Source organism: Lampetra fluviatilis, chromosome 6 (genome assembly GCF_964198595.1).
Source record: "Lampetra fluviatilis chromosome 6, kcLamFluv1.1, whole genome shotgun sequence".
NCBI classification, from domain to species: Eukaryota; Metazoa; Chordata; class Hyperoartia; order Petromyzontiformes; family Petromyzontidae; genus Lampetra; species Lampetra fluviatilis.
Window position 1 is genome coordinate 123,264 of NC_136280.1, and position 13,302 is coordinate 136,565.

At 52.4% G+C, this 13,302-nt stretch overlaps 1 protein-coding gene across 1 annotated transcript; it reads left to right on the top strand.

Annotated features, from left to right (window-relative positions):
- Positions 1 to 2,810: 2,810 nt before the first annotated feature.
- LOC144932976 (P2X purinoceptor 5-like) lies at positions 2,811 to 12,799 on the top strand. Its single transcript, XM_078857379.1, has 11 exons — positions 2,811 to 3,062; positions 6,147 to 6,300; positions 7,138 to 7,209; positions 8,291 to 8,366; positions 8,498 to 8,591; positions 9,523 to 9,603; positions 10,183 to 10,324; positions 11,421 to 11,551; positions 11,806 to 11,896; positions 12,352 to 12,417; positions 12,616 to 12,799. Exons 1-11 carry the CDS (start codon positions 2,932 to 2,934, stop codon positions 12,778 to 12,780), a joined length of 1,203 nt encoding a protein of 400 aa, XP_078713505.1. The 5' UTR covers positions 2,811 to 2,931; the 3' UTR covers positions 12,781 to 12,799.
- Positions 12,800 to 13,302: the final 503 nt, after the last annotated feature.

Sequence of the window (13,302 nt, forward strand, 5' to 3'; positions counted from 1 at the left end):
CCGCGCTGGCCAATTAGCGCCCGCCTGCGATGGCCACGTGCACTCTCAACTGCCGGTTACCGATTACTGATTACTCATGGTCAGGAATTACTGATTACTCTTGACCAGGGATTACTGATTACTCATGGCCAGGGATTACTGATTACTCGCGGTCAGGAATTCCTGACTATTCGTGGTCAGGGATTACTGATTACTCCTGGTCGTGGATTACTGATTACTCGTGGATGGGCATTACTGATTACTCGTGGTCTGGAGGACTGATTACTCGTGACCAGGGATTACTAATTACTCGTGACCAGGGATTACTGATTACTCATGATCATGGATTACTGATTACTTGTGTTCCGGGATTACTTATTACTCATTGGGGAGGGACACTGGTAAACGCCTCGGCGACAGAGTTGCCCAGCAACTTCTATTAGCTCGCCGTGCAGATGTCGTGTCCACGCCAGGAAATCAGAATTTTAATTTCCACTGCATGGAGAAATCCGATTCGCTATAAAGCTCTTTCCCCAAAATTACCAGTAGGGGTGGGTGAAAAGTTACAAAACAATACAAAAACACGTTAAGTATAGAAAATCACAAACGAACTGAAACTAAACTTGTATTTACCAGGTAAAGCCCATAATAATGATGATGAGGTAAAGCCCACTGAGCGATTAGCTTCTTTTTACGAAGTGACCTGGCCACAACTTATAGCTCAGCGAAGTGGCTCATCATGTGGACTTGCATAGCGGCCACACAACCTACATAATCTAAGCGCAGAGTTCTCTATACGTGGAGGGGAAAAAACGGAGGACCTGGAGAGAAAAATCCACGTGCAGACTCCAAATATACAACAGGAGTCAGGGTCGGGATCGAATCCCCGACCTCCTGCACACCAGGCGAGGAAGATAATATCACGCCACCGTGTCGGCCCTTCAATAAATAAAAGTATATAAAAAATCGAATTGCGTAAGTACATTACATCAATTTACAAGCTTGGGAAAGGCAGTAAAACAGTTAAAATTGTCCCAAATAACACCAAGACAACACACAGTCAATAAATTGTACATACACATTGAACTATCGATATATGGGTAAGGATCAAAGTTACACATCACATTGTCAGAACGAGACCAAAAGGAGGACGGAGCTCGGCCGCCTCGTGTTTAATCATCTGACACCGCGCAAGGAACGGGGCTAAATGAATGCTTCGCGTTCACTTAAAGTCGTAAACCATCAACGGCGCCGCGGCCACTGTGTGCCGACGCCGTGGCCCGACTCCCCCGTTCGGATTCGTCGCAATCATCGCCCCCTGGTGGCAACTCTTAGAAAGAGCCTCCTGGTAGCCACGAGAGCCGGTAAGCACGCGGAATGCATTCGCGAAGCCGAAGTGCTTTCCCACTCAAATGAGCATTGAGCCATTGGTGCTTATCTCCTCTTTACAGCCCTGGACCAGGGGTGGAAATTCCATGTTCTTATGGCGGAGGTGAATCTATCCTTTGGACAGCCACTGTTGACTTGCAAACAAAGTGGTACTTACTTTGTCGATCCAGGATTGACGATGGGCTGAGTCAATCCCTCACCAGGATTTGCGCCGCAACCTTCCCATCGCGAGCCGCTGGCTTTCTCTACCGCTGGACTACTGGCCCGGACCCGAACCAATACGTTCGAACGCAGTTTGTTTGACATCGTTACTGAACACAGGCCGAAAGGCCTAAAATGTTGAACGGCCTGCAACAAACAGCACGATAATATATGTGATGATTTTTTTTTATTTAATGCATAAAGCCTCCTCATGAAACCACATCTGACGGCGCCGTCCAGCAAGTGAGAGATGCAAATTCTATGGCAAGGATGCACATTCATCATTATCGAGTGAGACACAACCGGCACAGCAGAGGGAGGTCTCGAGTTTGGACTGGGGCGGGGAGTCGAGAGCACGACTGTCTGGGCGAGCGGAGTTCCACATCGTCAGCGTGGAGCGGCGAAGAACAAGCGACCTCCCCCCCTGAGTGAATCAAACGAATTATTTAGGTGATGCTGCGTTACTAGTGGTGCACAATCACAATCAAATTTTGTCAATAATACTGCCTTACAAGAAGATTATAACATTCGATGATTTGGGTCATGGTCCTTCTTCATAGCACGGAGATTGAGAGGTTAGAGAATTCCAGCCTTGGTTGCTGGAGCAGAAAGTGTGTGGAGGGGAGTAGAGTGCGATTAGGTTTGCTAAACGACAACCATTAAACCGGTAACCGTTTTCAAAATGTATTGCCGGTCGCGAACGTCGGAAAGAGTGTCCAGTGGGTGTGAGTAACGAATGGCACCGGGGACGAACAAACCGCACGGCAGCCTGAGTCACCGCGTGGGACATTTGCCCTCTTTTTTGTTCCAAACGGTGAAGTCGCAGCCGTGAAAGTTTCTCGCTCGCGCCGCTGATGAGGCAGAGGCGGTGGGGAGGTCTTCAGAAACTCGCCCCATTGTTTCGACTCCGCGCCGGGACAAGGAATCAACCCGATGGCCTCTGGATCGATGATAAGTCGAGTGCGGTGCTGCCGACGACTCCACCCGCCGTGGTGGCTCCCTTCGCGTCTCAGTTACAGAGGTGCAACCTTTGACGTTCATTGCCAAGATTATAGTTTTGAGGCAAACCCGTAACCGATTTTTACACGCGGTTACCGGTAATGTAAAAAAACCGAATCAACAACTGCGGTTTATAAGTGTCGTGACGGGACCTCGAGGGGACGGAGGGGATAAGGGGACAATTTTAGAAACAGGGTCTGGGGTGGGGGGGTGACACACCGGGCTCGCGAATGGGGTGTGCACAGAGCCTCCTTCATCCTCCTTCTGGGGAAGCCAGAGTCCTCGCACGGGCTGTTAAAAGCACCCTCGTCGGGGTACAAGGGCCCCCCGTAGAGGTCCCGAGATTTTTACCCCTCGCTCGCCATGCAGGGCTGCGGGGCGCTGGTGTGCAGCGCGTTTGAGTACAAGACGGAGAAGCTGATGATCGCGCGGGACCGCTCGGTCGGGGTGGTGTACCGGCTCATACAGCTGGTCATCCTCGCCTACATCATCGGGTGAGCAGGGGTCAGTCAGGGCGAGTCGGGGGCGTGGGTGAGTGATGTGAAGGGGTCACTGGGTGCGTGGGTGAGTGAAGTGGAGGGGTCACTGGGTGCGTGGGTGAGTGAAGTGAATGGGGTAAGGGGACCAGAGTGAGTAGGGTGAGTGAGGTCGGCGAGTGACTCAGGGGGACAGATTGAGGGTGAGAGTGTGTTTAAGGTAAGGAGGGGTTCGGGTTTAGCCGGGCCAGTGAGGGGACCAGCGTGAAGTGAGGTTATGCGACGCGGGGTGAGTAAAGAGAAGTAGGTTGACTGAGTGGGGTAAGGTGAGGAGCTCGGGGTGAGTGAGGGGGGGGGGGTCCGAGAGCCACACACGCAAGCTACTCGCATCGGGGTGAAGCGCGGTCAGACGCGGCAAGGGGGAGACACGAGGCACGGGGCGAATGAGATGGTGAGGGTCTAATAGTGAAGGTGAGTGTGGCGAGAGAGTTCTTGGTGGTGATGGTGGATATTGGGAGCACACAGACACGATGGTAATTTTGAGAATATAATTTGCCATGGTGGTAACTATCGGGATATTAATGATTATAATGATGGTGGCGGTGGTGATGATGATGTCGCAGCTGCTGTAGAGGCCAGCTCCTTACTGCCTCCTCGTGGGAGGATCAGAATCCTGGGCCTCCACGCCTTTTACATCTCTGTCTCCGTGCCCTGGGTCCCAAAATGGGTCCCCGGCGCGGCCGTCTTTGTTATTTTCACCAAAGAATATAAATACTCGCGCGTGGGCCGCCTCCGGTATTAATAGCCGCGCTCGGGTGACCTCTGCATCGGATGCCTCACAATGAAGTCGCGACGGCGATGCGTGGTATGGCAGCAGCTACACACGAGCGGAATGTCTCGGCTGTGTCACGAGTCCCTCCTGCGCGAGGGCTGCACCGCACCGGCGAGCAGCTGGGGAACACTGGACACGCCACCACCACCACACTGTCACAGGAAGTCTCCATAATACTCAATAACCACCCGTAGGAGTACCGCATCGTGGGCGGAATATCCGAGTAGGACATGGGGGGTGCGAGTTTCAGCAAATTGAGGTTGGCACCCGGACGGACTCACCGTGTCCCCCCAAGGAGAAAGGGGCCATGCGCCTTGTTTGCATAATTCCTGCCCACACATCGGGGTCGTCACCTGTCGGGGTTGCTGGCGACCCCCCCCGGTGTGTGGGGGCATCAGGAATTGGGTTAGACCCAGACAGTCCGGGAACTGGTAGCTGTGTTTAGGCGGAAGCAATTGATTAGTACTGAGATATGGTGCTTGTTCTACGTGGAATTTTATTACAAGACCTTACACAGGTATGTTACACCCAGGCTGACTTGAGAGATTTGTCCGGATTTTGTTTGTGAATATTGTTTGAACTCTACCACATACTGACACTGGGGCTGGCATGTGTGGTGCCTACAGGGGGATTAGAGTCACCCTGATCATGCAAGTGCGAGTACCGACTTTTTCACCAGCGTGAGATGAGCGGCTTCACATCGACACCCCCTCTGCATCGTCACAAATCATAGTGCAGAACTCACTGCGGGGTTGATAACCTCGCTTTTCATTGCGCCTGTCCTCAGAGCCGCGTAACGATACGCGGATATTTTGAGAAGCATGCCGCATGATTGTGTGAACCGTGCCAGATCCTGCAGAGCTCTCCCCACTGACTGGTCCACTCGACGTCACGGCTGCATCAGCACGTGGCACAGTTTTCTACACCGACACAATTGCCGGTGCACAAGTGTGAATGCATGGTTCACCTTTTAGGCAGGGCTTCATTTCAGCTGAATCTGCCCGACTCCGTAACCCAGTAACGATATATCCGTAACTGGCACACCACGTCGAGTATAGTACACCTCTTTCCCTGGGCGTAACTACGTCAAAGCCACGTCCCACCTACTCGAGTGCACCAGCGACCTGGGCAATATTCAGTGAGATTAATCCCTGGTTTTAGGCAAATTACTTTCTCATGTTAAACCTGGCGAATGAAGCTAACCAATCTGTATGAACAAGATGATGACAAATACAGGCGAGATTGAAAGACAAAATGGAAATCGACCGGTGGACTAAATGGTTCTGGCCGAGCAGCCGCGTGAGTGGATCGCCGCACCTCACGTGCGCCTTTCCAACTCGACTACGATACATTTTCAGCATTCATCCGAGCAAACTTTTGTTCCAGGAATGTATTTGATTTAATATACTGTACAGGGTGTTTCAAAAAGATGGACCCGATTTGAAATCGCTATATCTCTGCAACCACGAACTGCCCATGAATGAAACTCTTATCACTTGAAAGGGCGGGGCATAGAGAGGGGCGGGGCATAGAGTTTAAAATGATGACCGCGAGATGCCTCTCCCAGCGCACAAACAGCCCCCAGCCTCAGTCATTCGCAAGACGGTGACCCCGCACAACACAAGGGGCGTTTTGCGTTCTGCAGTTGAGCGAGACTGAATCCGTAATTGCGGTGCAGCGTGCGTTTCAACGGCGTTTTGGCCTTGATCCGCCAATGTTAAAGAGCGTTCGTCGTTGGTACCGACAATTTGAGGAAATGGGCTGTTGATGTAAGGGGAAGAGCACATGGTGACCACGCACCTCAGAGGAAAACGTAAGAGAGGCGTTTGGGACCAATTCAACTATCGTCTCGATGTTGTCCGTACAGCAGGTGGAGGGCACATAGAACATTTATAAAATGGTTAGTAAAACGTGATAACTCATTAAACCGTTTGTAACTTTGTGTAATTGTAACATGTTGGCATCGTGAAATATACTGCTTTGAAATTGGGCCCATCTTTTTCAAACACCCTGTATTATTGTGTATGATTGTGCACTTTTTGATTCTCCTGTAATGCAGTTGATTTTGTTCTGATTTCTGTTTGTTTCAACTTATCAGTTCTATTTGATGCGTTGCTTACTTGTTGTTACATTGTTGCATTTGTCACTTGGGTGACCCCGGTGACTCTTGCAAATTAGACTGTCCGTGTCTCTCGAGTTCTCACCTGGCTAAACAAAATGAACTCGACTAACGAGCGAGTGACTGCCGTGCGATGGCTACGTACTCACAGGTGGGTGTTCGTCGTGAAGAAAGGCTACCAGGAGACAGACCCTGACCCCGAGACCTCGGTCATCACAAAGGTCAAGGGGGTCGCGCTCACCAACTCGACAGAGGGGCCTGGCCAGCGGCTCTGGGACACGGCCGACTACGTGATCCCGCCGCAGGTGAGGCCCACGTGGTGGAGAGGCCCAGACCACACCGTTCCTAGTGCAGCCTGCTCCATGAAGGCGTTACTCTGAAGATACCCAACGTTTTGGCTTGACCGGGCGAGTCCCTAGTGAGACGATTCATAGCCATCTGCTGCTCACGTGAACATTGAGACATCGGTGCTCAATTATCGTGAACAGTCCTGAGTTAGAAGTGAAAATTACTCATTTATATTGTGGGGACAAGTTTACCTATTAGACGACCACTGTGACTTGTCCACAAAGTTGTAGTCATGTTATTGACTCCAGGGAGATGATGGGCCGAGTCAAGCCCCAACCAGGATTTGAACTCGCAACCTTCCCATTAGGAGTTGCCCGTCCTATCACTCAGCAACCCCCTTAGGGTTCCCCTCATGACGCATCGGTGGGAATTGGGACATCGACGTGGTGTAAGATTTAGAGCACTGCTTTGTGGGGAAGTGGCTGTCCTACGGAGATTCACCCCCACCCACCAGAAGAAACCAAAATCTACACTCGGTTAGGCTGTACATAGATGATCATCAATCTCTCAATAATCATTTGAGCAGGAAATCATTTCCACTTTGACTGAATATTTTCTGCCCTCGTGCTCAAGACTCTGATCACTCTTGCCAAATAGACTCGTCCTGGTCTCTTTGAGTCCTCTACTGGTTAAACAAAACAAGCTTGACACTTGATATGTGATGGGTGGGCTAAGCTGTGAGTGGGCAGGGATAATAGGGGGAGGAGCTGTCAGCTCACCACGTGAGCCAGTTGAGCTTCTCAGAAATGTACACGATGCGTGTGCGATGAGTGTGCGTGTGTCCATTTGTGCAGGGAGAGAGCCGCTTCTTTGTGATCACCAACCTGGTGAGCACGCCCCGGCAGCGCCAGGGTCTGTGCGCTGAGGTGAGCCTCGGTCACCCCTTACCTTCAGCCTCACCATACCGGCCACAAATGCGCAGCAGGAAAATACATGAGGGTTGCCACCTGTCCAGGGCTTGATTGCGGTGTTGTTCACGTGCCTGGGATAATTTCTCTAAACAATTTACGAAGTGTTACATATTAAATCTATATAGGACAGGATAAGCAATACAGAAGAATGGAAATGAACGTGGCAGGCGAGTGTTGGAGATGGTGATTAGGAAAAGTGGCTGTACTCGGTGGGACGCTGGTGGAGGATGGAGGAGCGCGATTGCTGACAGAGAGGTATTGAGGTGGTCCCCACGAGTCTGGTCGCCAAGGGGAAGGCAGAGGGAGACCGTCGAGGCATATTTTGGAGGTCGCGTGTACGGTGGCTGGCGGAGGGTCGAGAGCTTTGATAGCGACGCGTGGGGGCATCATCAGCTGTGGCCACGATGTCTTCAGCTTTAGATTGATACAGGATCCTTAATCACCAGAATCGCTCCGAGATCTGCACTGTGTCCTCACCCAGTTCACTCGCCTTGTGTGGTGTAGGTGCTCTTACGCGCTAATCTGGCGGCTTCAGGCTCTTGGCCACCTCTAGAAATAATTCTTTCCTCAATTAAAACAGTGGGCAGCTGCTGCCTACTCATCATAGCAACCTCCAGGATCAGCGTAACTGCTTCCGACTCCCCAGCATCTTCAGCAATCTGGGCAGCAGAGCAGCACAGTGGTAAAAGTAACACCTCAAAGTAAGAAGCACATGGGTTTAACTCCTGACCGGGCACCTTACGAATTGGGATCAGATAGCAGCAACATCGCCCCCTACTGTGAACACTTGGCAGGACCCTCCTAAAAAATAGACTCGGAGAGGCTTTCCTGGGCGAGTGTTGGGGAGGTTGTGAAAGTCGCTAAATTTGTCGCTGGTCGCTTTCACGAGAATAAACGTTGCCAAGAGTTGCAAAGAGTCGGCGAATCTCAGGGCGAAACAGCTGGGTTGGCAGCACTGGGCGTGTAGCCCCTATGGCCCCTATGGGCCATGGCTCGAGGCCTGAGCTCAGGGCCTCACGCTCGCATCTCCGCCCAGAACCCCAACGTGCCCGGTGCACGATGCCAAGAGGACGGGGACTGCCCGGCGGGGAGGACCTTCAACACCGGCAACGGTGAGGGGAGCAGCCGGGGCTGCCCGCGCACGCGTCCTCTACCGTCCACCACGGCACTCCCCTCACTGCCAATCGCACCTCACCCACACTCGTGATGCTCACCATCTCCTCCCCCTCCTCCTCCCGGGTAGGGGTGTGCACCGGGCGGTGCGTGCCCACGAACGGCACGGCGCGTGTGTGTGAGGTGCACGCCTGGTGTCCTGTGGAGAACAGCCCAACGCCCAGGTGTGGGAACCACACCATCACTTCATCACCATCAACTCATCATTACAATGTCATCAAACATCTACTTATGTGTACAGACAGTCCTCGACTTATGAACTAATTACGTTACTGAGACCAATTCATAAGCTGATTTGTTCGTATCTCGGAACTTATGCGGTCAGTGTTCTAAAACGTGTTACGGTTCAACAAACAAGTGAGGCTTTGTAAAACTCCGTGTCGAACGGTTCACCGTCATTGTGCATCACGTGGGATGCTGGGACTAATTACATCTCGCAGAGGGTCACTCTGCTGAACAAAATAGTTGTGCAGTTCAGTTCGTAAGCACGACCAAACGTTTGTAAGTTGGATGGTTAAAAATAATATCTTATATCTCGAGGACTGCCTGTACATCACATCACCACCTTCACCATCTGTTTAAGCCCATCATCATCAACCTCATCCACACCGTCCCCTTGTCTGGTTGCGTCTCAGCAGTAGAGCGAGCAGCTCGCGAGCGAAAGGGTTCGAGTTCAATCGTTTTGGGGAGGGGGGAGGTTGCGAGTTCAACCATCCCTCCCTCGGGTCAATAAAATAAGTACCACTTGGTGGGAAAGTCAACAGTGGTTGCCCTGTGGATGGAACATTCTCCACCATTGGTTCTGCAGAGCTGTAAACAGGAGATGAGCACCATTTGAACAATAAGTCACTCTGGCTTGATTTGGATCTGTCCACATGATCAATTCCTTATCCTCTTTTCGACCTTTAGTGGCAAGAGGACAGGGGAGAGAAGAATAGTGTGGAGGGAAGCCGACTGGATGCGAGTGATGAGTAGAGAGTGAGGAATGGGGAGCACGGTGCCCTCAATGTGAAAGTGAGCGGTGGGGAGTGAATAGGGAGTGTGGTGCCCTGTGTGAGGAGCGGCGAGTGCGGTGCCCTCACTGTTCTGCCATAGGGAGGCCGTGTTGCGAGAGGCCGAGAACTTCACCGTTTTCATCAAGGTCAGCGTCAACTTCACTCGCTTCAATGTTCACAGGTGAGGCCACCTCCCTCCTCGCCGGTAAGCTCACTCCTTTCTTCACTGGTGAGCTCACCTCTCTATGACCTCCCCGCACCACGATGACGGCCAGAGCTAGGGGGCGCTGGGCTGGGCTCTGCACACCAAATGTCCCTTTGGCCCAGTTAAGTTTGTTCCATGTGGTGGTCGGAATCACCATCCTGGTGGCTCCCCACACAACTGCTCTACAGGGCACCCCGTCTGGGAGGAGCCGGAGTGGAGCCCGAGTACGATTCTCAAATCCCACATTTACCATCTTCGCCTGGGCTGCGTCAAATATCACGAGACCCCTTAACCCCGTGACTCCACGACACCTGGGGCAGGACCAAGTGTCTCCGTGGGGCTGCACGGGGAGGGAGGGGGAGGCCGGCAGCACACAGATGCGGCGGCGGGGACGGTAGCACCGGTGCCGCCGCCGCCACGAGTCCGTTTGCATCGGAGTCGAAGTGCGGCACCTGGCACGACCTACGCCCGTCTCGCCACTTCTTAAGTCAGCACCGCGTAGTAGCACAGGGCGCTGAAGCGCAGGGCACGCGCGCACTTGTGCCGTTCCCGCAGGAGGAACGTCCTGGAGGAAGGGGACAGCTCCTACCTCAAGTCGTGCGAGTTCCATCCCGAGCGGTCTCCGCTCTGCCCCGTGTTCCGTCTCGGAGAGCTGGCGGTGCGCGCCGGGGCCTCCTTCAGTGACATGGCCACGCGGGTGCGAGCGCAGCCGCCCAGACCACTGGCATGGGCGGGGTGGTGATGCGGCCTCGTGGTAGCGCGTTCCTCGCTTGTTGCAGAGCTTCACCGTTCGAATCCGCCAAGCTGCCCTGATTAATACCGTGGGTGTCAGAACCACGATAACCCTAAATGCTGTCCACTTTGTTTAAAGTGGAAGTTTAAGATCCTGTGACGTCATTAAAACTAGTAAGCCATTGTGTGCCGGCATCAGCGTCCAAATTTGAAAAGTTACACCGCAAATTTCTCGATTGTGATTACACAGCAATCATTGTCCCCATCGTCAATTTATCGCCACATAGTAATCACCGCCCTGAGGAAGAGGGCCAATAAATATTCTTGGTTTCTACCAACCCACTGGCTCGCTCTGCATCAGTCTGGTGAATGTGGAATGTGCCCTGGATTCCTGGGGTTGGAGCATGGCGAGCATGATGAGCATGATGAGCATGTTGAGCATGGCGAGCATGTGTGTGGAGGGCACTGTGCAGCGAGGGTCTGGCACAAGTCCTCGTCGGTGTATTTAACCATCCGGCCAGTTGGCTCAGTGGGAGAATGAGCGGTTCGGAAGTTGACGGTTTGCAAGTTCACATTCACTTAGTGGGAAATCACCATTAGTTGCCCGAAGGATAAATTACCCCTGCCATAGGAATGCGGAATTTCCACCGTTGGTTCAGGGCTATATATAGGATATGAGCACTGGCTCAATGCTCATTTGAGCAGCAGGTCACTTTCACTTATTTATGTTCTTGTGCAGTAATTCCACGCTGATATTTCTGTAACTTAACGTAGCTATGAACAGTTTTTTAAAGCATTTTTTGTAAAACAGGAAATTGTATTTGGTATTGATTTATGTGTGCACAGTGTTTGATTTCTCTGTAATGCAGTTGTTTGCTCAGATTTATATGTGCTTGCTTGCTGTACTTGATGTTGCATTCTTCCTTTTGTCATTTTGGTGATTCAGATGCCTTGCAAATTGTATTTATCCTGGTCTCTGGAGTTCTCACCTGGTGAAACAAAATAAACTTCACACTTGAGCTTGTGTGGACTGGAGGCTCTGTGTACGTGCGTGCGCACAGGGAGGGGTAATCGCGGTGCACCTAGCTTGGGACTGTGACCTTGACCGTGACCTCTCCGCGTGCGCCGCGCAATACCGATCCTCGCGGCTTGACAGCGAGCGCTCGCGCGTGGCGGCCGGCCACAACTTCCGGTGAGTGCCCGGCAGGGCTTCACATCAACTGGGTCCATCCGGTGGCGATCCGGAAAACATTTCCACACTCGGCACATCGCACTACATTCAGTATACCTCCCCCTAACTACAGATGCTTCAGTCTACCAGTAACCTGTCATTTATTCAGTGAACCCGGTGACTCTGCCCGGTCGCGCTGTAAGCCGTGGTATTGTCAGTGCGGTGTGGACCTGCAGCTGGGCCCGGTCAACGCCAACGCGTCTGTGTCGCCGCAGATTTGCGCGCTACTCCTGGCAGGATGGGGCCGAGACGCGGAGCCTCTTCAAGGTGTATGGAGTGCGATTTGACGTCATGGTGTCAGGCAAGGTAACCGCGTCCTCTTGTCGTCCTCTTCACACTTGGAGACTCCACCAGACGTCTTTCCCATTCACATGATAATGCTTACTCTGCATTGAAAGGGCACTTGCATAATCTATCAGCAACTCAAAGTGCCTACATTACATCTCAGCTCTTTCAGTAGAAGGCAATGATTCAGACTGCGATGTGTAATCCCAATTGGGTAATTTGCAAGTTTCAAATCTGTAAAGTTTGGACCGGGACGCAAGCACGCAAAGGCCTACTATTTTTTAAAGAAGTCGCGGGATCCTTAATGTCCACTAAGTGGAGACCCCCCAATATTAACCAAGGCGGCCTGCCAGATTCAAACCGTGAATCTCTGCATAGAGCGGTGAACGTGCCGGCGCTGGGCCACGTCACCAATATGAGGTTTGACGCTTGAGGAAATGTCTCCTGTGAGTGACAGAGTGTGTGTCCTCTGGCAGGCCGGCAAGTTCAGCATTGTGCCCACGCTGCTGAACCTAGGGGCTGGGCTGGCACTTCTGGGAGCGGTGAGCAGACATTCAGGCCTCAACACATCGACACCCACCCCACACCTCACCCACACACGCACCACCCAACACACACTACATCGTGTACCACGTGCACTGTGCTGAATGTAAAACGTACAGCCCCCCCTAACTCTCAGGGCCCCCCTTCTCTCTGTGCCCCCCGCTCTCTGCGTTGCCCCCTCCCCGCGCTGGCTACAGGGCTCATTTCTGTGCGACCTCTTTCTGCTCTACGCCAGCAAGGAGAGCCCCCAATACCGGCAGCGCAAGTTTGAGCGCAGCGAAGAGGACGGGCCTGTTCCACCCCAACAGGGCGCCGTGCGGGCCCGTAGCTCCTCGGCAACAGGCACAGCCAACTCTAGCTAGCCCCTATCACAGCCCCCCAGTCTAGCTAGTCCCTGTGATTTCCCCTAACACACCTCCTTCGTCCAGCTTGTCCCTCTAGCCCAGCCAGCGGTCATCCTCTTGTCCCCTGACACAGCCCTGCAATATCATCGGGGAGTGTGATGTGGACACAGCCACAATGAGAGATACAAGCATACGAAACCAGAATTGTAAAAGTTAATTTTGACGATGATAGAAATAATTTCAACTCGTAACGGTGTTCGCTCGCTTTCGAAGGCAGAGAATGACTCGGAGGCATAACCACAGACAAGCGGGAAGGTAGCAGCCAGATGGAAAGCCGGCGCTACCAACAATTGCTCGAGCTCTGCAGCCCGCTATATATTAGATGTTTTCAGTCAATTAATGTGTGGGAGGAAACCAGAGCACCTGGAGAAAACCCACACGTTTAAGGGAGCAAGCAGAACTCTCCCCGTACAGATGTGACAGAGAGATTTCTCCACATTGTTGTACCTGATTATGGTGATAATGTACCGCGATACACAT

Bases quoted from the DNA above. Each gene is read 5' to 3' on its own strand.
- LOC144932976 (XM_078857379.1), top strand. From the start codon at position 2,932: ATGCAGGGCTGCGGGGCGCTGGTGTGCAGCGCGTTTGAGTACAAGACG. The intron at 8,367-8,497 runs GTGAGGGGAGCA...CCTCCCGGGTAG, and splicing joins GACCTTCAACACCGGCAACG to GGGTGTGCACCGGGCGGTGC. The intron at 12,418-12,615 runs GTGAGCAGACAT...CGCTGGCTACAG, and splicing joins GGCTGGCACTTCTGGGAGCG to GGCTCATTTCTGTGCGACCT.